General features: G+C 39.5%; 1 protein-coding gene and 1 long non-coding RNA gene across 9 annotated transcripts in view; one reads left to right on the top strand and one right to left on the bottom strand.

The window, feature by feature from the left end:
- Nucleotides 1-2,056: 2,056 nt before the first annotated feature.
- On the top strand, nucleotides 2,057-11,636 carry LOC108449676. The gene is made up of 2 exons (XR_001865935.1): nucleotides 2,057-2,118; nucleotides 11,436-11,636. It is a non-coding gene; the product is annotated as an uncharacterized LOC108449676 (long non-coding RNA).
- LTBP1 (latent transforming growth factor beta binding protein 1) overlaps nucleotides 3,216-26,168 on the bottom strand; it is a 191,972-nt gene continuing 169,019 nt past the window's right edge. For 6 of the 8 annotated variants that reach the window (XM_017746460.1, XM_017746464.1, XM_017746456.1 and 3 more), the window contains 7 exons: nucleotides 24,950-25,036; nucleotides 22,486-22,614; nucleotides 21,024-21,164; nucleotides 18,526-18,696; nucleotides 8,936-9,058; nucleotides 5,521-5,670; nucleotides 3,216-4,247 (listed from right to left, as the gene is read on the bottom strand). In XM_017746460.1, the coding sequence (XP_017601949.1) occupies nucleotides 4,078-4,247; nucleotides 5,521-5,670; nucleotides 8,936-9,058; nucleotides 18,526-18,696; nucleotides 21,024-21,164; nucleotides 22,486-22,614; nucleotides 24,950-25,036 (971 nt within the window). In that variant the 3' untranslated portion in view covers nucleotides 3,216-4,077. The remainder of the gene's footprint in view (nucleotides 4,248-5,520; nucleotides 5,671-8,935; nucleotides 9,059-18,525; nucleotides 18,697-21,023; nucleotides 21,165-22,485; nucleotides 22,615-24,949; nucleotides 25,037-26,168) is intronic. The other 2 variants (XM_008643343.2, XM_017746449.1) reach the window with 2 other exon arrangements.

A 26,168-nucleotide genomic window follows, 5' to 3' on the forward strand; every position in this document is an offset into this window, starting at 1 on the left:
AGCAATTCACCCCTTCTTTGCTTGAATGGCTCCTTAATAACTCCCTTGGCCTGCTTGGTGCTAAAAGAGGCCCCAGCAAGCACAAACTGCCCTTTGAAGTGGGTGGCATTGTTAAAAGAACAATACTGCAGTGTCTTCTAGAGCAGCAGGGTTTCTAAGTTTGCCATGCAATTTGAAGGAATGCACTGTGGTTTAATTGCTGCGCAGATCAGGCCTGTGACATGCCCTAATTGGGTCTGTTACCTTTCTTTTTGAGGAATTAAGAAAGTGCCAAAGCCAGGAGGTACTCTCCTGCCAAACTCAGATTCAACCTACATGAGGGTAATGATCAGTGTGAGCTAATAGGTTATGACAACCCCTTCGGTGCCTTCAGCATTTTAGGACGTCTCTCAGTCAGGAATTTACTTGAGTGTGTCAGTTGCCACTGACTAGCTGAATATTTGTCATGACTTTGAGTTCTGTCTCTTGGACCCAAACGATCTGTCCAGCTGTGAGAGTCTTTTCCCAAGGAATGTTAGTGTTCACTTCGATAGTTTTAACACTGGCTAATTTTTTCACTGAATAGCATCCCAACATGAAAGTATCTGTTCATAGCAAATCTCTTTCTAGCTGAAATGCACGTAACTCTAGCTAACTTCATTGTCATTAACACAGGAGCATTAAAAGGGAACTAGCAGAATTCAGTTCTACCATGTCAGCAATTTTATTTTTTGTAGCAAGGAAATGTCTGCCTGAAAAAGGACTGATTTTTTTTAGAGGATCCATATGGATGTATAAAGTATTGGTGCCATTTGGTATAAATTATAATCAGTTCCAGATTCTGCTGTACTCAGAAACTTGAATCATGGAATTGTACGTGGTGGTTTCTGTATTTTGAGGACTCTCACCTAAACCACAGCTCTTGTAACAACTAAAATGGCTACACCCAGCGTGTCCAATCCCTTGACTTAATCATGTTAAGAAAATGTTTGCTCAACTATGAATCAAAATTGTGTTCCTAAGCCCTGCAGCTTTTCAGGTGAAATGACAGAACCAGCCTTGCTACACTGGGGCAAAGTAGGTGGGCTCCAGAGGCTGAATTTAACTTAATTCCTTCAATTGTGGTTCCTTTGTCAAAGCATTTCTGAAGGCCTGGAGCCAGGCAATGTGGAATACTAAGCACTGGGACGTAAGTGGGATTTATGCTGCTTGGTCTACTTTTGGCTCCCTGCATGTGTTTTAAGGCATATTAGAGGTACAAAGAGGTAGAAGGGAAAGGCACGAGCACGCACAAAGTCTGCTGCCTGCTTACACAGTGTCTGTGATTGATAGAAGCGTAATGAGGACATGGCTACTGAACCAGCAGAATGTTTCAAACTTCATTCAGGACTTGGGTCATCTGCTGCCCTCTTGAATTAGGTAGGGGAGATGGAAGATGGCTGACACACCAAAATCTTTTTTGTGAATTGCTGCCAACAGAAACTGATGGTTTAGGTTTGCTGTGGGGGTTTGTTTTCTATGGAACCAGAGCCAGCATAAGCCATGACTCTGAACTTACTCGTAGCTTTCAACGCTGTGACCAATTTCAACCATGTCTATAAGGCAAACTAGATCAAAAGGCCAGCACAATCTGAGGTCTGCAAACTTTGATGAAGAGCTAGAGACAAATGACCCAACTAATCCTCCCTGCTGAGAGCATGGACATTTAACATGCCAAACATTTAGTCTGGCAGCAGTTGTGCCAATGCATCTGCATCTGTCAGCCTGTCCTGGCACTCACACCTGCAAATGGGTGCTACCTGTGTATGGATTGATGGAGTACTGGGATGCTGAAAATCTGAGGCTTGGGTGACAGTTGCAGTGGCAGCTTGGGGCCTAGGCTATCTTACAGAGATGGACACAGCTGGTTTCTGAAGCAGAAGCAGGTCGGAGTCAGGAGAGCACTGTCTCGTCTATGAATTTTCATGGTGGCTGAAAGCAGCCCAGGGCTCATCCTGAACCCAGTGAAAGGTTGTAACTGTGACCTTGCTCTTTATTAAGATCATAGGATTAACCTTAAGCAGGACAACTAGGAGCTCTTTAGTTACAGCATTCACTAACAAGACTAGACCATCCTTCCTTTTTCCTTAACCACAGCAGGTAAGCAAGAATTATTTTTTTGTGTGTGTGTAATTATAGACCAGCTCGAGTGTTTGTAATCTACCTCTTTTTGACTGGAAGAGTGACTGGCCCTCCACCCTCTCCTGCCTAATTCTAGAAAAGTCAAGAAAGTTGGGCACTTCATAAAGAATCTCCTCCCTAAAGATCCCTCTTCCCAGAGTTTTACTGAGAATGTTTTATTGCATTTTAACAGTATCTCTACTTGTCCTAGTGTCAGGTTCCAGCAGACAGAGAGAAGGGTCCTGGGAAGGAAATGCTTCTGCACAGTTACAGTCACATGGACTTTAGTAAGATCTACTGTAGGGTACAGAACTGAAAGGGATACAATTTATGATATTTGTAGTTCAGTGGCTGACCTGAATATTGGAAAATAAATCTTATTCAGAATCAAAACAATATTTCTTTTTTTGTTTTGGTGAAATGAGAAATAATAACCTAATTTTTTGGACAATTGGACTGAATTTGACTCACTTAAAAAAATCTCAAGTTATCCTTCTCCTTTTAATGCAGGGCAGGTCTCAAAGACACAGCAAAACATTTTATTTGAAAAATAGCAAAAGGACCTGTTTCAGGATTTCTGAAATAAACTCTTTCACCCTGGAGAAGGTCAAAGTGAAACATCTGTCAGTCTCCTAATCTCTTTCTCTCCTTCCACTGAAAAATAAGAGCTGATGGGAAAGTACAGTTCATCAAGAAAAGGAAATTCTCCCCCTTCTCTTCAGTATTTCTGAAAACCAGGCCATCATACTGTAGAGTCTTATTTGCAGATTCAGTGGGAAACATGCCTAAACCAGGAAAGAAGAAAAATTCCATGGGAATCAGCTTCCAAGTCAAACAGTTTCTGTAGGTCTGTGTTTGAAATCTTCCCCCTGGAAGCCTAACTTCAGGCATTAAGTAATTCAGATTCTGGTCTTATTAAAACAGCATGAGAAGGAAAGACCAGCCAGACAACTCCCTAAGACTGTTGTAATGTAAATTAAATCTAGTACTGTAAACACCTGAGGGTTGATTCTTGTAAAACAAACACAAAAAGAAAATGAAGGAGGGGGGAAAAGAAGCCACAATAAGTAAATAGCGCTTTTTTTCTAAAAAAAGGTGATTTATTGAGTTTTAATATACAGCTTTAATATGTTAGGGTAATCATACAAGATCTCTCTTGTGTTCAATTTACACATTACAATAGAGATGTGAGCTAAAATCTTTTCGTTTAATGTACAAAAGGAATCCAATGTTGTCCACTAGCAGCTTTGAACTTGGCAAGAAAGGTTCTAAAGACTTTAAGTGCAGTAACAACCATACAGGATACAAAATGAATATAAGGACTTTTCGCCAAGGTATATAAACATTTGAAAACAAATGGTGCCTGCTCCACAGGGCAGACAACTAGCAAATTAAAAAAAAGTCACTGACCAATGTTCCAGAGAAGGAGGAGCATCACCCTGTGTAACAGTTCTTACAAAATGGACTAAGAATATCTGTATCATAGAATTTGTACTGATCAGAAAAAAAGGTCTGAAAAGAAACAGTAGACAAGGAAATGAACAATCAAAAGAATGACATAGTAATATAAAACATTTCCATCACTATTTAAATGCCAAATTAATCAAGCAATAGTAAAAAAAAAATCCAAAACAAAACAAAAAAACCAAAGCTCTTCTGTTTAAAATAACAGCACTGTTTTTGATTATTTTCAAAGATTTTTTTTTTATGAACACACTATATACTTGATTGTTTCTTTCATACAGAGCAATGTGTACATTTGGTCTGTCACTTCAGTGAAGCTGATACACAACCAACCCATCACGTCTCACCTTTGACACATTTTAACCCTTTTCTCCCCTTTCGTTTGCTACTCTGGTGCCTTCTCAAGTTAAATACTTTTCTTCCTTTTCTTTATACAGTGCAGAGTATATGGGCTTAGGATATGGAGATTTTCCTCTACTCCAGTTCACTATCTAGTTCTGAGTTCAGTGGTGTGCAGTAGTTTGGCTTGTCTGAAGGCACGTACCCAGGGAGACACAAACACTTGTACGACCCTTCCGTGTTGATGCATTTGGCATTCTTGCAGAGAGACATCCTGTTGTTCAGCTCGTTGCACTCATTCACATCTGCAAAAAGGAGGTATCAAAAGACATGTACTTAAGTCTGGTGTGTAGGTAATACTCATTTATTTCCAGCATTGTTAGGACTAGAACAATCTGTACAAATGCCCTGAGAACTTTATTTTCAGTTCCAATTGGGTGGAATTAGGCTGGGTCAAAAGCTCTAAAAGTTGAATTGGGAAGAGGTAGAAGTTATCATAGGAAATCAATAGGGTATTAAAGGGCTTTGAAGAGTTAGATTACCAAGTCCAAACTCAGTCTAGCTGCACAACAAAATTAAGCAACAACTTAGAGGTGTTTATCTGATGACTGAAAAGTGACTTTTAAGAAAGAAGCGCGAAGTTCTTAGCATAATATCTGCACTTTACACAACTGAATACCTTAGGAGCTGCTGGTGTTGTCAACTGAATAGTCATGAAGAGCAAACTACCTGCACTCAACATCATGCAGCATTGGCTTGACATACACAGCAGCTACCATCTTGGCTAAGGAGGCCAGCTTGCCATAAAGTCCTGAAGACTACAAGGTGCATAGGCTTGTCATAGAGCTGGGAGATCTCAGCTGTGTGTCATGAAGCATAATGCTAAACAAGGTTAGTGCAGACCTTAAACTGAAATAATCACTATTTTTACTAGGCTTCTACACTGAGTGGTGGTTGTTTTGCTTCATCTTCTCACTGACACTTGCTGTTCCCATGTTCATTTGTTTTAATTGAAGATACAGATATCATGGTTAGTAAATATGCAGATTTACTAGTTTGAGAGTGAGAGAAATAGCTGAGTCTGTTGACTGTTGAAATCATTGAAAACCAGGGTCCAAACTTCACCAGGTGGTTATCTGCATATTTAGGCAATCACTCTCAATCCACTCTAAAAATCCACTCTAAAAATCCACTCCTAAAATCACTCTTCTGCTCTGCATCCAGTTCCATCCTCCTAGCTTACCAAAGCCTTTGAAAAACATTTGGTCTGTATATTAAGAGTTAAATTCTTGATATAAGTTTAAGCTTCATTCCACCAATATGTGTCCGTTCACCTCTACTCTCTTAACTGAACACACCTGCAATGACCAAGATGAACTGAGGAACACCAAGATATTTTTGTAACAATAATTACTGGCCTTTGCAGTGAGTAAGACAAAGCTGGCATCTTTAATACAATTCAGGTGATCATCTCTATCTAACCCCTTTGTTCGAGGCCTCCTTAGGTCAAGTGACTGAGTAAACTGACAACCTAACAGGACATAACAGGTGATGTAACAGGTGATATGCTATCCTCACCAACACAAGTCATTTTGGCCATGTCCAGGTGATAACCATCAAAGCAGTCACAGGTGTAGCCCTCCTGGACTCTTACACATCGGCCGTTTTCACATCCATTCAGAATACCACATTCCTCTGCTTGTAGCTCCTCAAAGCTGTTCAGGAAACCTGGGAGGAGAAAGAATTACAAACAAGTAAGTTACAAAGCTATTGAATCAGTATACCCAAATATATAGTGAGAGTCTGAAATTCTCTCAGAAGTTTGCTGGAATGTGACTTTGCAGAAAATAGGTCAGCTTTAGCAGAGCTGTACCATCTGGAGTTTTAAATGTACCAGAAAAGTGCTGTGATATGTTTCAAGATGGAAACTAAATAACTTGGTTAACTCTTAAGTTTTAGTTTGTGTTAAAAATCTGTGATTTTTTTTGTAGTAATGGAAACTCCATAATTTCATTGCTTATTTTTTTAAAGAGTAAGTTGGTGTTTTCTAAATAGCGCCTTTTATTTCAATTGTTACGTGTATCAGCCTTTAAGGAAACAAGTGGTTGTGCAATCTGGGATAAAACTTTCTTAAAACTATTCTAGAAAAATAAGGTGTGTGTGTGTGTAGAGGGGTAAGAGATGCATTATAGTTTATCCAGAAGAAAACATATTAAAAAAAAATCAATCCCAGCTGCCAAAAGGAAAATAAGAAGAAATCAGAGACTGCTTTCCTGTTGTGGTTTTTTGTTAACAACCCTTTGGCTTGTGCTTCAGTGACTGGTGCCAGTACAAATACCCATAATCTACCAATTGCTTCTTGTCATAATTCTAGATGGTGAGCAGTCAAAGCTCAAAGAGTTGAGCTTTTTAGTTTTTCACCTCTTACACAAAGAGCTGTCTTTGTATTCAGTGGTTTGTACAATGCTTTTTGTGCTCCTTGCCTTAGGGCTTTTGTGACAGTTATGCTTTTATATATAAGGAAGGATTTATACTTACAAAGTTATTTTACGTTTTTACATGTTCAGAGATTGTGTCTAGGACTGAACAACTCCTGTAGGTTCTAAGGTTTTTTTCACCAGCTTCCTGCTCATGGAGCAGTGATGTAACAGGACTGCAGATGGCAGCCCATCACATCAAAAAGACTTCTGTGGAAAAAGCTGAGACTATTTGAGTCATAAGTTTAACAGCACAACGAATATATAGAGGGGAATTGGAGCTGGAGCGTAATAGAGTAGGATGTATCTCCCCATCTGTCCTGTAACAGGTAGTAGCTCCACCAACAAGCCATCAACTTATTGAAAAACTGTTTACTGATTAATTGCAACAGCTGTGATACATGTATTTGCTAAGCTACTAGGAATATGATTTTCTCCCTTCCTTATGTTTCTTTCTCTTGTCTTTTCTTATTTACTCCACCCTGTCTTGGTCCTTGAGGCCTTCTTTTCTATTGACCTGCTTTTTCCTTTTCTATCCTGCCCTTTCCATATCATCCTCCATTTAACTTCCATGCTGCCATTTCCACTCCCCCTCTTTTGACTACAAATATTGTTCCCCTATCCTGGATTTTCTAGCATGGTGGGCTTCTCAGTAAGGGTCAAGCTGGTCAGTAATACACTGAGTAGATTCTGGAGACACTGAACACGTAACGTGAAGTAAGTATTTGCTGACGGATGTCACATCTCAAGAACATACATAATACACAGGATGTGTACAAGTGTGTATTAAATGGGAAACACTGCAGTCTTTTTCACGAGCCTTGTAAATCACTTATCAGTGCAATAGTATTGAAGATATTGAGCACTGTCATGATGTAGGTAACCAAGTTTCATTACTTGCTAGAGTCTTCTGACAGAGCTTGCAGAGGGCTCAGGAGAGACCTTTAAACTAAAGACTTTTTATAATTCAGGAAACAGTGCCAAGAAATGGAAAGGTGTCTCCCCAAATATACAGATATTTTTAAAATAAAGACAAGACATAATTATTAGACATATAGTTTATATGTAGGTATATACGCATGTGAATAAACATATGTACACTCCCTCTCTCCATCATAAATACAGTATGTTGTAATTTTAACTAGCTAAAACTGAAATATTTATCACTTACAGCAAGTTCTACTCCACAAAATATACTCTACTTCAAAACAGCTTGATGGGACCTGTATTGTAATTCTAAGGCATGTATTCGCTTCTGTAGAAACTGATTGCATAGTGACAAATATTACACTGAAGGTACATGGCCCGGCCATGGGATGGGACGTACTGTTGTATTCCTCACACAACCCTGATTGTGATCTTGCCCTGATTGTCTCTAATGCCCTAAACAGGATGCCCCATCTGATTCAGCGATACGATGGGAGTAAGAGCCACGAGCTCTTAAGCCTCTGTCTCTAAGAGGTTGGAACTAGATGATCTTTAAGGTCCCTTCCCACTGAAGACATTCTATGAAGTGGTCTCAGCTGTGGATTCAAAACTTTCCACATTTCATAGTATTTATTTACCACTAAGTTATATACCTTGTGGAATGCTTCTTTCCAGATTAACAGTACATTAACATTGCTTAGCCATCATCCTTCTGGGTTTTTCCTTGTGTAACCAGTAGTTTTCAGCTGTGTGACACTTCAGTTGAACATCAACACTCAGTAACACTGACTGGGGAAGAGCATAGTGGCAACTTGCAGGCCATATATATGTAAAGCACAAGAAGTTACCAGCTCCTTCTGATACTTCCACTTTCCTTCTCTAAAACTGTGATAAAATACTCTGGACCTGTACAGGGTGCCTGATTTTGAGGAAGATGCTGAAATCTGTAAGCATTCCTCTCCCACAAGTCTTAACAGTGAGCTGGGCCAGACCCAACATAAAGGGCCCTGATATTCCTCAGGCACAACCGAGATGCCGTGTACAATCCCTCACACCCTGCCTGGCAGGCAATAGCATCCAGCCTGAAGTCCATACATACGTGTATTCTCTGATCACACTATGCTGTACATTTTCTCTGTTGAGAAAGAATGACTTGCATGCTCTCATTTCACCCATACAAGTTCTGCTGGGAAATCACGGAAGGATGAATTTTTTTTTTCCTTTAAAATTAAACACACTCTGGAGAAATCTGTCCAATGCTCCAAAGGAAAATCAATTTGTGAGAAGGAAAATTGGCAATCCTTTTGACCTTGAGCTGTAAAAGTGTTGGTAAACACAAATTTAGTACACTTGGCACAAACTGTTTCACTAGATTAAAAATTAATTGTACTCCAAGCCCAACTGGACTCTCATACAAACCTGGCTCTTGAACTGGAACACCTGACTGCAAGGTAGTGTCATAGGAATAACTAAAACATAAACAGGCCACATTATCCAGAAGCAAAGAGAAGAATGAAACCAGCTACAGGAAAACAACTGAAGTTAAAATCTCATTTCCAGTCTCTTATATTACAGAGAATCCCACTTACGGTCTTCAACAAAGTATGGATTAGTTTCTGGAGTGTAGTGCTCCTCGAAGTCAACTAAAGCATCCTGTCCATATGGCCGCCGAGATCCTGGAACAGGAATGTTGCACAGCTGGGCGTAATCCTCTGAGGGGGGAAAGAAAATAAGATATAAAAGTAAACACACTCGTAACACAGGCTGCATTACATTAGTCCCAGTGAGCTGTGGTTCATATTTGCTGGAAATAAACTTATCTTCCTAGAAACACCATAAATCTGCAGAAAAGAAGATTTCCAGAAAGCATTCTCTCTTCAAGAAGAATGTCATTAAAATGTTAATGAGCCAAATATATACTATTAAGTCATAATGGGGATAACACCAGGGATAGATTTGAGTCAATAACTGTACAAAAAGTTATAGGTCAGGTTCTTGTGGTCTGTATGGGAAGCAAGAGCAGAGGGATGCTGTGTATCCCACTGCTAATGCACTTCTCTCCATGGCTATCTCTGTTTACACTCCTCATTCTGTGGAACAAAAGCTATCCCAGACCATCATGGCTGCTAGCAGAAGCCTCCCCAAAGGAAGGAAATTGGGGCAGGTACAGCCAGTATTTCTGGCACTATCAGCTGACCTGCAGAAATCAGAGTGAAAAATACTTTTTAAAATAGCCCACACTTATCTACAAACTGTATCTTCAACCCACAGGCTTAAAATTATGAGTGCTGTTCAAAGTTTCCTTGGTTGTGAAACTCAAAGGGCATGGGAAAACACACAGGAGAAATAGTTACATCTGATTTTGTGCCTGTAATAGCCAGACTACACAAGCTGAGACAAAAGCAACTCTTCATTTTAGGTGTCAGAGTCCATGTTTGAACTGCTTATGCAGAGTTTGATTCTTTTATAAATCAAAAATTGTGTCAACTCTGTTTCTACTACCCTTTACTAAAACACATACAATACAATTGATTTGAAAATAGAAATATTGTTAAAATACAGCAACCCAGGTTCTCCTTTACTGTTCCTATAGTCTATTTAGCATCTGGTTCTGTGAAGATTGCCTGGTGTTCTGAGAATCAGGCAGAGAAAGGACAGGAAAGAAAAACCACCAAAAGAGAGGGAGGAAAAAAAGCCCTCCCTAAGCAGATACAAAATCCAAGAATTGCAGATGGTTACAGAGCCAGAAACCTCATGCTGTGTAGAACTGTCCCAGACAGCAAATAGTTGGGTAAGTCCAGACTGCTTCTAGACAGTGCAGAGCACAGCCCCACTTGCTGTCCAGCACTGTAATTTTATTTTTACAGGTAGTATCTCCTCCACCTGGAACGATTTTATTTTGTACTGAAAAAAACCCAAAGTGTTCAAAAAGTCTGTTTGAATTCTATGGTCAACAACTCGGCCCTCTGAGAGCACAAGACGTTGCAGTACAGGCAACGCGTGTCCGTGCACATCCAGAGCTGCCATGGCTGCCAGTCCAAGTCTGCAGCATGAACTCCCCAGAGAACTTACAAATTATTGTAAATCCCATCACATTCTGCTGCAAGACTGAAGTGGTTTCCTTTGAGGTACGTCCTCCAAAATATATTTATATACAGTAATAATATTCAAGCAACACTCTCCTCTCCCAGAGAACAAAGTACACTGCCCAAGAGGAACATCCCAGGGCACAGCAAACAAAGCCAGCATGGCAAAATAAATGACATACAGAAAATGCTACTTACATCCCTGACTGCACAGCTTCCCACTGAGATACTGTGATAATGAGCATAGTTTTAAGAGCAGACATAGGACCAAAACCACCCCATTCTTTCTTCCCCACATCTAATCCCAGATTAACATCCATGCATGGGGACAGGTTATCATCTCAGAGGGACTCCTTCACTCATAGGTACACACAGGAAAGCCGTGGAGAATAGTAAAAGCACTTTCTCACAGATGCCCACAAATGTTCTTGGCAAAGGAAATCTGTGTTCTACCACAAAATACTAATTCATCTGGCCTGTGTGGAAGAAACCACCACATGAAAACAGTCAGTGAAAGACAAAGGGATAAGACAAGCAGGTCTTAGGGATCACTGCCTCTTCCACATGAATGGGATGTGACGGGAAGGACTGAACAGAACCTGGACATTGGCTTCCCAGATTACTCAGTGCTAATTTTCCATTAGTGATACTGGTAGTATAAACCATGTTTTAGTTCTGAAGGAAGCAGTTGGAACTTCTGAAAATCTGTAGACCTGGAACTCTCATGTACATGAGAGTTGCATAGTTTGACAATTGTGCAAGACCATTTTATACTGCATGTTTGCCAATGAAAAGTTGTTTAATATCTAAAAAAGACTAAAGAAATGTTGACAATAGAAACTTGTTTCCTGCCCCACTGGTCCGTCGAAAATCAAGTTCTGAATGTCTGCATTTTTAGGTCTTATACCTATAATTACCTATAATACTCTCTTAATACTGTATGTTCTGTTTAGCCGTCCAAGTAGTGTAGACTGAATCTCTTTTTTATAATGTGTTGATTCAGTCACTAGGTGCTCAGGCAATAAACCTAAGGGGAGAAACAGCAACTCACCTAAGAAACCAACAGTAGAAATTCAGGACCAATAACAGTGGTAAGTTATTCTGGTAAGTTATCTGTTTCACCTTTCTCAGCTTTCTTTCTCCTTTTTTTTTTTTTCTTTTTCTTTTTTTCTCTCCCACAGGGAAGAAAAATGTGGGCAGAGAGTACAAAGACTGAAAGGTGTACAGGGGGCCACATTCTGGAAAGATCATGAGAACTGGTGTTTTGAAATAAGGTAGACTTGAGACTTGGATCCCTGACAGAAACGAACCCATCAGAATGCCCCTGTGGAGGACAGAACAAGTTACAGCAATGACACTTTCTGTTGTTTTAAACTTTTTCCCTTGCTATGCTATGTTCCTACAGTTCAATTTAAGATAATGTATTTTGGACCACTATGATGTGTGCTGGTCCCAGTCTTCTAGGGGAGGGAACTAAATGAACAGAGTGCTGTAAGATTTGTGGGTGAAAGCATGACTGGTGCACAGAAACTTGCAGGTAAGTATTCAAATGGAAGAACAGCATGAAATTGCCCTGGGGAGATGGCAACAGGAGACAGAGATCAAGAAGGCAGTGAAGGGGTAGAGACCGAGACAGAATGTGGAACTACCCCTGAATGACAGAAACATTTTAGTTGTCACAGAAATTAATGCTCACTTTGAAAAGAATCTTTCAAGTAAAGTTGAAAGAAATTTTTCTATAATTCACAATGAATGAAGAAACCTTTTTCTATATTGGTTTGTTTTTCCTGCTCACTCATCTCCTGGCTGTGATCAGGGACAATACAACTACAGTTCAAGAGGAAAAAAAGTACTTTGTTTTTAATATAGTTTAGTCTACATTGGTCCATGTGTTTCTAAGTTTTCTTCATAGCTTGCAAATGAAGCATAGAGACAGCTTGTTGTATAACTAAGGGTGGCTATTATAAAAGGAATCTGATGTATGCTTCCAAAAATGTAAAGGACACTTTTAAAGTCAGATGTATTGCATATTAAACAAGTGTTAGGGGATTACATCTAGACACACATGTGTACTGGCACAGATGTTAGCTGTAATTGGTGACGAAAACTCGGCTGACAGAGACAACACAATATAATGGGATGGACTGACTGGCTTTTAGGTGCTTGTTAGCAAAAATGCAGCTGCGTAAATGTGCATTTGATTTGCATATCTAGCTGTAACTGAGCAAGCCCATGTGGGCCTTACTTGTACCCAGAGGCCTAAAAATCCTAAATTCTCCAGTCAGAAATATAATTTCACAATTCATTTATTTAAAGCAAAATATTATACAAAAAGCTTTTCCTGACACAACCATGAAACAACTACACCACAGCCAGTCCAGCTCCTGCCCATAAAGAAAGCTTTATTTCTGTTCCAGCCCTTCAGAACTGTCACTATCACACAGACATACAAAAGAAGCCAAAACTAAGAAACCAAGCCAGATCCATCAAATTATTTAAGATTGCAACAGTTTCACCAGAGGTTCTGGACATCAGTCTAAATTGGTTAAGTTTATGCTGTCTCAGGAAATTGCATCATCTGTGAACCAAAGCTAGAGGTATTTCTGCTCTGTATTTAGATTGTGCTATTTGACAATTTAGATAATTTCATTGACATTGCCCATGGATAGATGCTAAGGTTTGCAGTGAATAGCATTCACATCTATCCTACAACTTAAAGGTAAGGACATCAATCTTAAAGGTTATTTTTCATTAGTTAAAAAGGATGTTCATATCCTCTCATGGACATACTCTAAATGAAATCCCTGAAAAAGATTCACAGTAGATGTAAAGCTCTTCCTAAACTGAAATAATTACCAAATTGATTATCTCAATACCTCTTGGTACTGACCTTTTGTTCCTCTACTAATGCTGCTCAAGTTTCCTAAAATTACCTTCCCTCTCCTTTTGCTCCAAATAGATAGTTAAAAGTTGTAGTAGAAGTCAGGTTGTTTCTGACAATTTTGCACATGGCTTCTGACTCCTTGCTGATTTCAATGCACACTCGGAATGTGAGGTTCTGTGAGAAAAACCCTTTAGCCAAAGCAATTCTGCATGTCTCTCCTAACCTTCAGAAAAAGCACTGAAAATCTCCATGAACAGAAATGAAATCAGCCAAAAATCTACACAGCCAAACACAAGAATTTGAATATTCAAGGCCCAATCAGTGCAATATTTTAAGCCCAGAGGACACAATCCATTTGACCAGAGGACTAACCACAAAGGAAGGAGGCACACTGCCATCCATGAGAAAATGATCTCCAGAAATGAATCCAGTGCCTGCTGATCTTTACCATCTCGAAAGGACAGATGAAAACTCATCCTTTACACACATGGGTTTTCCCTGTACTTCCAGATCCTCATGAGTGACATTAGCCAGAACTTAAAGGGAACACAGTGTTCTCATAATATGGAAGCTCAGCCCAGAACTAGCTCATAATGTTTACAAAGGATACACAGAGTTCCTTTGCAACAAAAATGCAATCCAAACAATCTGTTCTGCCAGAAATGGGCAGAATTCAACTCCATGTAGGCATTACTGAGGGTCTACATTAGAATTAGTTATTCACTGTCGATTTTTAGTCCATGAAAAGACATAACCACTTCTAAGACAGAATCTCATCGTAAAGCACGTATCTCAGACAGGTCAGGGGAATATATTGCTCAGGGTGCTAATTTAGCTTTCCTGATGGAAGAAGAAACTGGCAGGACCAGCACTGATGTGGGTTTCTGTATAAAAAACATGATATGAAATTGTCCAAGAGAAATCCTACGTTATACAACACCCCAGGTGGTTCACACTACTCTCAGTGTTCCCTTAGCATGGGCTTTGCAAATGCTAAGGTGGAAGATAAACTTCAAATACAACATGAACAGCAGTTCTAATACCACAGAATATGCGAAGTATCTACTGACTGGAGATCCACCATTGTCTTTTCTGCTGTGGTTCCATAAAATCCCACAAAGTAATAGAATTTAAAACTTAGAATAGAAAATGTATTTATAAGGATACACAAATAAGCAGGCTGATAAACTGAATGCTGGTGCCTTTTACAGTTGCCTAAGGATGTGTTCATGACATTGCCTTAGCACTCACACCAACAAAAAGGTCTAAGTTATATATGTAGGAATGTACCCCCACTCTCAATAGTTATTAAAACATCTGCTAAAGCTGCAGAGTCCCAGACCTACCTCACCCTGTTTTTCTATATGAAAGCTTCTCCAGGCAGCCAGCTACAGAAGAGAAAGTACCCTCCTTAACTGACTGACATCTTTGTTTCAGGGGCTCCTCATACCACCTTACCACCATGTTAAGGTGTTACTGAAGCAAAAGTGGTACTGCACTGCAATAACCTCAAAAAGATCATTTTACAAATACAAAAATAGGCAGTCTCTGTAAATTAAATGCTAACCCCAGCACACCACCTTACTCAATGTTTTCTAGCTGTTAGTTCTATCTCCTCCCTTCAAATTTCATGTAACCATACATCTTGTCTAAAATCCACTTCAGTACCATAAGGGTCTCCCAGGAGCTTCTGGAGTCTCAGAAGGTTTATAGTTCAGGTCCTACATGTTCAAGTTATCTTGAGGCTTTATTTTAGATTTCAGATTTTTTCAGTCTGGGCCAGTTGCTCTGTTTTCTGGCATGGAGGCTTTGACCCAGCTGCTAAACCTATTGGTGCCTGTTCTGCTACCTGCTACTAGACCACGGACTCTGGATGGAGAGAGTTGGGCTGTTAGGCACTAACAGTAAATTGACCAAGGAAGCAGAACTTCTGAAGACACGTCATCCAATGTGTACTTTTTTGGGTAGGTGCAATGAAGAAAGGATGTTTTGCTATTGTTATCTAAACCAAAAGTATCCAATTTTCTAATTTTCTTCAGCTGGTCAATTACTACAGATTGCCAATGACAAACCTCAGTAACACAGAAGTTTTTAAAGAATAATTACTAAACTGTTATTACTGTTCTTTGGGCAAGTACAGATTAATGCCACCATGAGCTCAGAGAGGTTACACCTCAGTAGCTGACATTTTGGTACTGGATGCAACCTGTGAAAGTTTTTGTCCGCAATATGATATCCTAAGATTATAATGTTAGAACCAATGTAATTGAAAACAATTACATCCCTTGTTTGCATGAGTCAGATGTACTCAAGCATTGCACTACAGTACATTTGCAGTGTTGTGATCAGGACTTTGAACTAATATTTTGAGTTTGTTCCTCAATGTTGTCATCAAAATCATCATCTGTCTTACTACTATTGTTAAGGTGCTGCTGTTGAGTTGCAATATCAACAAGTGCTACTTATTTTTGTTTCAGTCTCTGAATGTTTGGAGTCATTTCAGTGGGGTTTGTTTAACTAAGCACTGATTAGTAATTTTTAGAAATTGTAGCAACCATGTAAGTTCTGTTTTCACGCTGATTTAAGATTGTATTTATTTTTGCTTAATATGGATAAATTCTTACAAAAATGCTCTATCTTCCCACAGGTTTTATGCTGGTTCCTACTTGAACGGGATATTTAAATTTTGTAATGAAAAATGGAAGCACTTTAAAAACAAGTTGGGTTAAAAAAGCTAGAGGTTATTTTTATTAAAGCATTAATATCTTTAGAAGGGACTTGCAAAGTATCACTTATGGTGGTAGGCCTGTAATTCCTTCTTTCTAAGGGTGCTGACTAGATCTTCAAATACAATGGGAACATAAACAAAGTAAAAGGAAACCACAGATCTATCCTATGATCCAACCCATTTCATGGTGATAGTCTTGTGGTGATAATGCTTTTCACACTGCCAGGTCTTCTTTAACATGTGCTACAAATCTCCAGAAAGCCCCTAACTGGGGAAATAAGCAAACACCTTCAGTGGTAAACCCGGCCAACACAATACCTAAGTATTTAAAAATGGAGAAATTCCAGGTTCCCCAGCCAGGACTTGAACCTGTGACCTGCTGGCCTGGAGGTGTGAAAGCACTCTCTTGAGCCAATGATATCACTTTAAGTGCTACAGACTTAAGACATGTCAAATGAATCATTTATTCAGTTCAGTCAGCTTTAAATTTTTCTTGGTAAACGTTCCTGAATGCAGAGAAAGGCTTCCAGGTTTCTGTGTGGGTGAGTGCACATGTGTGTGAGGACAAATGAGCACATACCATCTCCGCTAAGAAATGTGAGCTGGTATGTTTATTCTGACATAATAAACATTCAATATGCTTTTATTTTTAGCTATGTTCCAATCTATAAGGATAATTTAAAATATTTAGGATCAAAGTATGCCTCATACTTTCAGTTAAAGCAGATACCTCTCAATGCAAATGAAACATTACATAAAAGTTATCTCATGTCTGGAGGGAGAAAGATTTTATTATCCAATGTAATGCTCTTCAGCTTTGACTAAGGATCATCCAACCGATGTTTAGGATGTTATCCATTGGGAACCTCCATGTAATTTTTTTAATGAATTTCCCTATTTTCTTCATACAGCTAGTGGGGATTTGCATCCCACTGTTGGCACAGGATTGAGGCTCCAGAATCCTGTGTTCTTAATGATCAGAATACGTCTAACATTTTCAGACTGAAATTGTTCCAATTCTTCCTCATATCAGCACTTTCATTTAATTAAAAAGTTCCTGGGAATTCTGCATAATTGTGCTGTAGTGGAGAGTCTTAGAATTTGCAGCCTTTGTTCTGCATCTATGTTTGGAATTTTTCATCTTCCCTTGTGAGGCAGGTTCTCTTCCCCTGACTATGTTGGTGGTCCTTCTCTCTTCCTTTGCAGATTTATCCTGCTTTAATTGTAACTAGCTAGAAATCTCCAGAAGTAAATCTTGTACCTAACTGAACTCCCTCTAACAGGAACAGCTTTTCCTCCCTCTCTCAGGATTGCATGCTTGCACGACACACATGGGTCACTCTCACCATGCAATGAACTTTGTACAAAGCAAAACTCCTTTAATCTGCTCCATCTTTCCACCTGAGGAGTTGCAGGTCACAGCAATGATTCTTGCTATTAGCTATTACCCTGTATATTTCTTACAATTACATTTCTTCCATTGCATTTGTTATTCTAGCAGTTTTGATGCCCTCATACAAGATTTGTTCTGACAAAGACATTTCAGAGATTTCCGTATCTTATAAATCAAGCTGCTGTCATGCCCTGTTTTTCTTCTTCAGTCTCTTTCTGGGGTAAGCATCAGCCAGCAGTTACTCCAGCCAACATCATCAAAATCAGGTGGTTTTTTTTCAGTTGCTGCATTTCCAAAGCAAACTCAAACAAGTAAAGATATCTAAGAACAGGTTCAGGGACATTGCAAGTAAACTATAAAAGCATAAAACCCAAGCAGACAGAAACAACCACATTGATGCTTCATTGAGCTTCTCTGTGTAGTTTTTTAATTCCTGTTTTTTTGCTACAAGTAAAACATGTATTGCTTTAGCCATAACATTATCATTGGAGTAACACAGGCCCAAGAGAAAATCCAGGAATGTGCACAGTAAAATGCTTTACCAGTGCAGGATGGTATTCCTACATGGGAAGACATGTTACTGAAAGACACATAGTAAGAAAGCCACATCCAAACCAGGCATTGGAATAGTTTATACAAGGGGGAAGAAGTTAGTATTGTACCAGACTGTGTATACCAGGGCTGATGTATCTCAGGCAGAGCATGACATATACCCATGCTGCTTCCCCTGGCCCCTTCTCCAGTCCCCAGAAATAAATCTGTGTGTCAATGACACTTCTCTCTGTATCCATCTAGCTTTTGTAGTCACCACAAATAGCACCTTTACCTGAAATGTCATGGAACAGCATCTGATTTCCAGACACGTAAACAAAATATAGTATTTTAAAAATACGACTGTCAGCTTTCTTTTTAACGCTAAATTATATTCCGTGGAAATTCTTCAGTCCTTATTGGTAACCCATTTCCCTTAACTTGAGGGGCTAGGGGTTTTTTGTTCTTATGTTATTGGCGCAGGTACAAATGCAAGGGATTAAAGTGATGAAGTATTTCAGATTTCATTCCAAGAGCCGACACACACATTTCCTCACCTGACTCCTTCATGGGACACAGTGCGCACTGCATGCCCCAGGCTTCACCGTACAGGCAGCAGCACTCCGTGTACGTGGTCTGCTTTCCCACCAGTGGTCGACTACAGACAAAATCGTCACTTAGGTGCTGCCAGCAAAGGTCCTGGTAGACCTCAGCTTCTTCAGTTTGTTCTGATGGAGAAGACAGGATAAGGTAATAATCACAGCACTGTTATTTAAATAAGACACTGGCATACTGAAAAATTTTATTAACTTAGATTAGAAGAATAACTTAGCTTTACAGACTTCACTGAATACAAATTTAAGCTTAGAAGTCATGACTTTTTTAAGTGCCTGAGGTGGCTCATCACTTGAATGTTCAGCTTTGCAAAAATCTTGAAAGGTTCTGAGTTGTCACATTAGGCCAATTTAAAAGCACATTGGGTTGGACACCCAAGAAATAAATCTTTCTAAATCATAGTCATTGCTGAACACTTAACACTGATTCAGCTCGGCTCCCATGGAAGTTAACAGAGCTTGACAAAAACCAGCTTTGGGACAGAGGTGAATGTTTGGAGAACTCCATCCACATAATGGATCTTTAAAAGTTGTTATTTTGCTTTTCTTATATTGCTGTCAATGGCATCTGAACGAACTTTTACAACTAGGGCAGAGCTGAACAAAAAATTTTACATGGGCTCCCTGGGAGACTGGACAAATACTTGGAAGAGAGAGTCCCATTAACTAAACAGACAAACTACATCAGTCTCAGGAAATCCCCTGAGCTGAAAATAGCTGGAGGCTGAGAGAGTGCTGGGGAGGGTGAAGAGAAGTATTGTTTATTTGCCCTCCTGGTCTCTAATCATCCACTTACAGCTATTGTTAGAGACAGAATACTGCTGTGAACTACTGTCACATTCTTAGGAACATTAACAAAAATCTGTATTTTTGTCAAGGCTGGAATATTTCAGAGGCATAATAGTTTCAACACAGATTTCAGAAGAAACCATTCCCAGTTGCAGCAAGTTCTGATCACTGCTGATTGGAAGGAGAGGAACTGTAAACTTAGTCTTCTACTTGGAATGTAAAAATCTCAGTACAATTGTTTTGTGAAGACATCTGCAAGGTTTTGATTTTGTTCCAACACAGAGTGAAAAATAAGTGTTGTCACAAACCGAGGTTCTGTTTTGTCTGTGCATTTCTATTTATGTTCTATCTATTCTTCTATTGTCTGTGCATTTTTACATTATGCATGGGTGAGTACGGAACTGAAACCTTGCTCAAGAGTAAAACTGAGTTCTGAAAGCATGAAGGTGATCACCATTTAGATACCTATTCTAAGAGCTTGCCAGAACACGCAGTGAAAAGCAGCAGTGGGTCTCTGCAACAAACTCCAAACTCTGCTGGCAGCAAAGGAACCAGCCTGCCCCTTTCCCCTCTGCGTGAGGGGGACATTGCCAGTAGCAGTACAAGGCTTGAGTGCTTTGTGCTGGCCAAGATGATCATTGCCGTGTCAGCCCGAATGCCTCACGACAGAAGACCCTTTGGGCCCTTGTATTCTTTTCACATCTGAGATGAACCAAAAGGACAATCCTGCTCTTGGTTTGTTTAACTGAAGATTGAACAACAGAAATGCTGTGGTTCTTTCACAGTTCCAGGCAACAGGATGACCACATTACTCCTCAAAAGTATCAGCCTTATAACTTGGAGTGGCTAAAGCACACATTCAGTCTATATTCCTATTTACTTCCATAGAAGCATCTCAGGAAAATTCACTGCAAGTTGCAGGAACCAGAGGTCTGGATTTATGGCTATACAGTGCCAGCATTAAATCAAACCCATTGTAACAATTTTTTTGAAGACATGAGTGGCATAGACAAAGCTGTGCACACTGCATAATGCTCTCGATTTCTGAGACATTTCTAAGAATTTCATAATATCTAACATTTTCTTCTGAAATCAGTGTCTTCTGAAATTAAAATAACACACAAAAACATTACTTCAACTGTGATGTTGAAGCCCGCAGCTTGAAACTGTGAGCTCAATGCACCTTCAATGTTAATCAATTGAAAGCACACATACAATTTTAGCTATTTTCTCCTATATCCTGTCATTCCTGTTTTTATTTTACTTTGGTAGAACTGAATCTTGAGACTTAGCCTGCAGCCAAACCCCAGCCTTACTGAGACAGCAAGCGGGCTGTGCCTCATTACCTACAAGGCTGGACAAGGCAGATGCAGAGCTGGTGAACTGGCTGAAGACTCCTCAGCCCGAGCCTAATCTCACAATACTTCCAGCAATATCCTGTCTGTATAGGCAAAGTGGAAACTGTGGAGTTCTACATCACAATGCCTTCTGGATCAACAGACGATGGTCCAAGCATTGCCTTCCAAAATCCTCCAGAAGAGCAGGCTCATCCAAGGATGACCCAGTCTAAGCTTAGACTTCAGGTCTGTAGCCATGTCAGCAGCACCTCGTAGAGGTGTACTCACTTCAGTAATATGTATAACGGATCATACCACTCGAATCTGCTGGTCTGATGCATCGCTTTTCTGTTGCGTCCAAAACCATTGGGTGTGTACAGAAACAGTTGTAAGATCCTTCTGTGTTTATGCACTGGCCATCAATACAGCTGTTTGGGTCCTGACATTCATCCGTGTCTTTAAAATGGAAGGAAATGTATCAAGGAGAGCCAGCACAAAGTATTTGCATTGTGTTAATCTATGTTTATATTTTCCTATGTTAGGAGCAGACTTCCCTGCATGCCTTCTGTTAAGTACCACAAATACCCATTGCTGGCAACAAAATCCCGTCTGTGCTCAAGGAGAAGTTCAGACATCTGAAGGATGCTAACCTCTGATCCTCAAGTATTAGGGAGCTAGTAGGGAGGAGTACTAGGGAGGATGAGGAGGCTTGCTGGGGGGGGTTGGAGTGCCAGCAGAGCTGCCACTGCTTCCCACATTCGTCTCCCTTTAGGACAGTACCAGCGGGCATTAGAGGTGGGCATACTCTTAGTGATTCTTCATGAGCTTGTCAGAAGAAGGGATCACCTTACGTAGCCATGGCAATTATATTTCTTAGTTTGTCTTGGAAAGCAAAAGCTGAAATTTAGCTCAAAGGGAAGAGCAGGCCATTTCAGATAAATTACATTTAATCAGCAAAAATCCCACCCTTTGTAAAGAACAATCATAGAATCCCAAGGTGAAAGGCTCTCTTATTGCAGTTGCAAAAATTACTTCCTTTCATTATGCTATTCTGCACATTATACATAGTTCTCTGCTTACAAAGCAAAAGCCAGGGTCATAGTCCTGAGTAATTTTCAGTTGAATACCAGAACCAAAGGAGTACAAGGTTGTGCAGGCTAAAATGAGCTTATCAATGACCTCAATTGTAATTTCACATTGCATATTAACTCCTTGTGGAAAATGTCTGCCCTTGAAACAAAACAAAAAATAATCTGTGTTAATTTGATTTAATATAGTAAACCCAGAACACTTACCCAATGAAAGGTGAGCTTCAACATACAGGTTTTCACTGCTCACCCCACATACAAAGAACAGAAGGCTAAATTGTACCTTGGCAGAGTGAAGCAGCAGTGTGCATATAAGGAGGGAGCCCCCTCTGATCGCTTTGTGCTGCCTGCATTAAGGCTGGCACCAGCTCTTGACTATGCGCTCAAAGGAGCACAAAGGGCTGCTGGAGATGCAAACTCCTGGGAGTAATTTACTGTAAAAGGAGGAAAATAAAGCAAACCCTGCTCTACATGCCACAGCTATGTCATCCAGAATTGCTGCTCAGCCAAGCAGAAGGAAGGGAAATGACCCAATGCATCTCACAAAGCTGCTACAGGAGTTCAGAGGCCCAGTGTTTCTCCCCTTACTGGGAATGCCACAGTTCTGATGGGAATCCTGCTGTACAAGTCTGCTTCTTTTGCCCATCTGCATACCATTATAGTGACAAGACCACTTTAAATAAACTTACCAAAGCACTGGAGCTTAACAGGGTCATAGTATGTGCCTTGTTTGCAGTAGCACTCATAACCTGGCTGTGTATTCAAACAGAAGCCATTTTTACAGATTTCTTGTCCAAAGAGTTGACATTCATCAGCATCTGGGGAGAAAACATTAAAGGCTGTGTTACCATTGTTACTATGATGCCACATAGAGAAGAAAGATGGAATAAATCCTACACACTTCTCTGTTCAATCAAACTTCAGTTTAAACAGAAAGTCCCAGGAGCACAGATATCCACAGGAAAAAACCAAAACCCTCAGACAACTGGTGTGGAAGAGGCAATGTAGCCAGAATGGAAAAGGAAGACTTGGTGGACTGTTACTTCCCCTTGTCAGAATTAAGTCCCGTGGCACAGAGAGACTGCAATAATCTGCTGTTTCCCTTTCTTTCCTTTGGTATCACATTGCTCTTGGCTGCAAGCAAAACAGATGAACAATATGGCCTGTATTTTCCCACATAATTTGCTTTACTGAAAGGTATTCCCACCATGGATCTAATTTAAGCACACCACCTGATCACAAGACTAACTAAGCAGCTATGCTTATGGATGGATTCTGTGACTGCTCTTCTCTTTGCATAGAGTTTGGTGACTCTGCTGTGCACAGCAGGAAGTTTTCCTATCTGCACTGCTCATGGCTTTGTTTTTCAAAGCACAGCTTCAGTGCAGCCTTCCCCCACATAGGACCAACTGTGTCAGTTGCCGAACACAGGGCGGCAAACACTATAGAAGTAGTGATGGCTGACAAAGAGAATCTACCACACTTTCAAATGAGGCTAAATGTTTTCAGGGAGGTTTCACAGAAAATATATGCCAGCTCATATATAGCTTTTCACAGTTGTACGCATTTTTTCCCAGTCTTGTATTTATGTATTTGTTACTGTTGGAATTCTATTCACTTCCTTTTTTCCAGCCTACTTTTCATTTGCTAGACCTACTTAGAATAGTCTGTTAAAGCTAGGTTGGTAGTAAAAATGGCAATAAAAAGCACAACTTAAAGTAGGTCATTCTTCTCTCAATACCAATTGTTTTAATCCACTGTATTCTATATATTTACTCCCCATTTATTCTGGGGCAACACAGATTTTATCCCAAAGCTGTAATTTCCAGCTATACAGTAGTTTTAAAGGTGAATCATTCCTTTTTCCAGAAGAACTGGAAGATCTAGAAAACAATTTATTTTCACAGCCACTCTTCCAGCCACTTAGTGGCTATAAACATTAAATATTTTGACTGTTTAGCAGCAAGAACAATGCAAAGATTAATAAGAAATGTCATGTACACATCTGTCTTTTTCCTGTGGAACATGGATTTGTGTCTGGAGAAAAATGGGAAAGCCTGGAAGCAAAGCCAAGGAAGGCTAGCAGGCTATTCACTTCTGACAGATAATTCCAATAAGAAAACAGGAATTGCTCTTACAAGCAAAAGCTTGTGGAGAAAAGCAACAGTAACATTGAAGTTAGTGTAACAGAGAAAGATCACATTACGAAAACAGCACATTAGTAAAAGTTATTTATCTATTTAGTGTTTGTCCTTTGTGGCATTCCTAAGGTTTTACAACATAAATTTACTGAAAACAGAAAAAGCCTTACTATGGCAGGGATTTGTGGAAGATACTTCCAGATGAACTATTTCCACATTTCAGTATTTATAGCAGCTAGAGATATTATCTACCCTGAGGTAGCACAAAACAACACAGATTTTATCTGAGACTCATTTGGACATGCTGTACACACAGCAACTTCCAAACCCCCACTGTGAATATACACAGAAATCTTAGATCTGCAAAGATAAACAACACCCTCAAACAATCCCTGAACAAAAATACTCTCAGAGACTTTAAGATGAGCTCTGTGACAGTCTTACAAATTATTAATATTGATGGCTACTTCTGAAACCTCAAAAGAAATTTTGCTGATCTCACTTTTCCTTCTTGGTGATGCCAGGTCCCTCCCACCAACATCCTCCAACTTCTATGACACTGATTCCTCTACTACCACTGAACTACCACCAGTAATTATTCCATGAGGTTCTGTAATGAAAATATCATTGCTGAACTTCTCTTCAGTTTTTATATTCATTCTCCCTTAGAGGCCAAATGTTTAACAGAACTCTCTCCTCTCTTCCAACTCCCCATACATATATTTACAAATTTAAACTGGCATTGTATTCCATATGTAAACGAGTATTTGTGGTTTGTGGTCTCAGCACCTATTCTCACAGCAGAAATTAAACCAGAATATTACAGAGACTGTGTAATTGACATTCTTAACAATCTGTAAAATGATGCTTTTCAGTAATGTTTCATACTACAAACTGTTTTTATCACCTAATAAAATTTGAATTAGTATGTTTACATTCCTGGCTCACATTTCTAGTCAATCAACTACCAGAACTTCTGAAATAATTAAACTTAATACATGTCAGTACTGACCTTTGTAATTCTGAGCAAGAAGCCCGTAAGATGATTCTCCAGAGGGAATGAAACCTTTTCCTTCAGGACACAAATCAGTAAATTCAGCTGGGAGAGAGAGAAAACAAAAAAATTATGTTGTTAAGAAAAAGGTATTCACATACGTAGTGTTACATGTGTTTCAGGGTACTTTGAGATATCTGCCTTATTTGCATCTATCAGGCAATCATACACACCTTTAGCTTAATGGGGGATGTTAAATGCCACAGCCTGACTTTCCCCTGCTCTCAGTTTGCAGAGCTAGCTTTCACAAACCTAGCTAGGGTGCCCACAGCATCACAGAGCTCCAGGCAAACTAATTTTTCTTGCTCTTTGGCAGGAGAATGTAGTCCTTACTAGGTTTCATGGTGCACTGCAGTTATAACAATACCGGTAGCCAAATTATCTTAATTAAAGCTAGCATGGGCCTCTCTGAGCTATGCTGCAAGCTGTAATCTAGGCATACCCCGACTGAGATACAAACCCCTGTCCACATTCTTCAGTCCTCATACAGGAAAAACACTAATTGACTGCAACAGGAGAACATGGTGTGCATTACAGAGAGAAATTATTTCAAGTGTCTTGGAGACTATACAAAATCAAACTTATCCAAGCAGAGAGGCCCCTTTTTCATTATGCATTTCATTTCAATTTCACCAATTATAAGGTACAGTTAAAACAGGAATTAAACGTGATGATGTATTTGTGTGAAAAGTAATCTTTAGCATTTAATCTCAGAAAGTTCACACGTGTTCTCTCTTATGTGATTTTTTCCATCTGGATTCTGAATTTCAGCCATTTATGTTTATGTTTCAAGTACTATTTTCAAAATTTGTGACAAATATCACATGGCTATGTTTGTCTAATTTAATACTTAGAGGTTAAACAATGGTCTACAGACAACATTATTAACTGAATTGTTCAGTAAGTTGCAAAATGTAAAACTAATGTCATAATATATATCAGTAAGTTGCAGTGCTGTAGAAATAGTGTTACAAAAAATAGCTGCAGACTTTAAAATGTTGTCATGGTTACCTTTGTTTTCCAGCTTGTGGAAAAAATCTAACATGTTACCATAGCATCTGGAAAAAGCTTTTGTGAGAATCCATATTTGCTTAAAATCAGTTGGAGCTAACATTATTCAGTAACAGGCTCTTTTTAACCCTAAGGCAACTGCACAGAAGCCAATGGATTTACACCA

Source organism: Corvus brachyrhynchos, unplaced genomic scaffold, assembly GCF_000691975.1.
Source record: "Corvus brachyrhynchos isolate BGI_N302 unplaced genomic scaffold, ASM69197v1 scaffold70, whole genome shotgun sequence".
Taxonomy (NCBI): Eukaryota; Metazoa; Chordata; class Aves; order Passeriformes; family Corvidae; genus Corvus; species Corvus brachyrhynchos.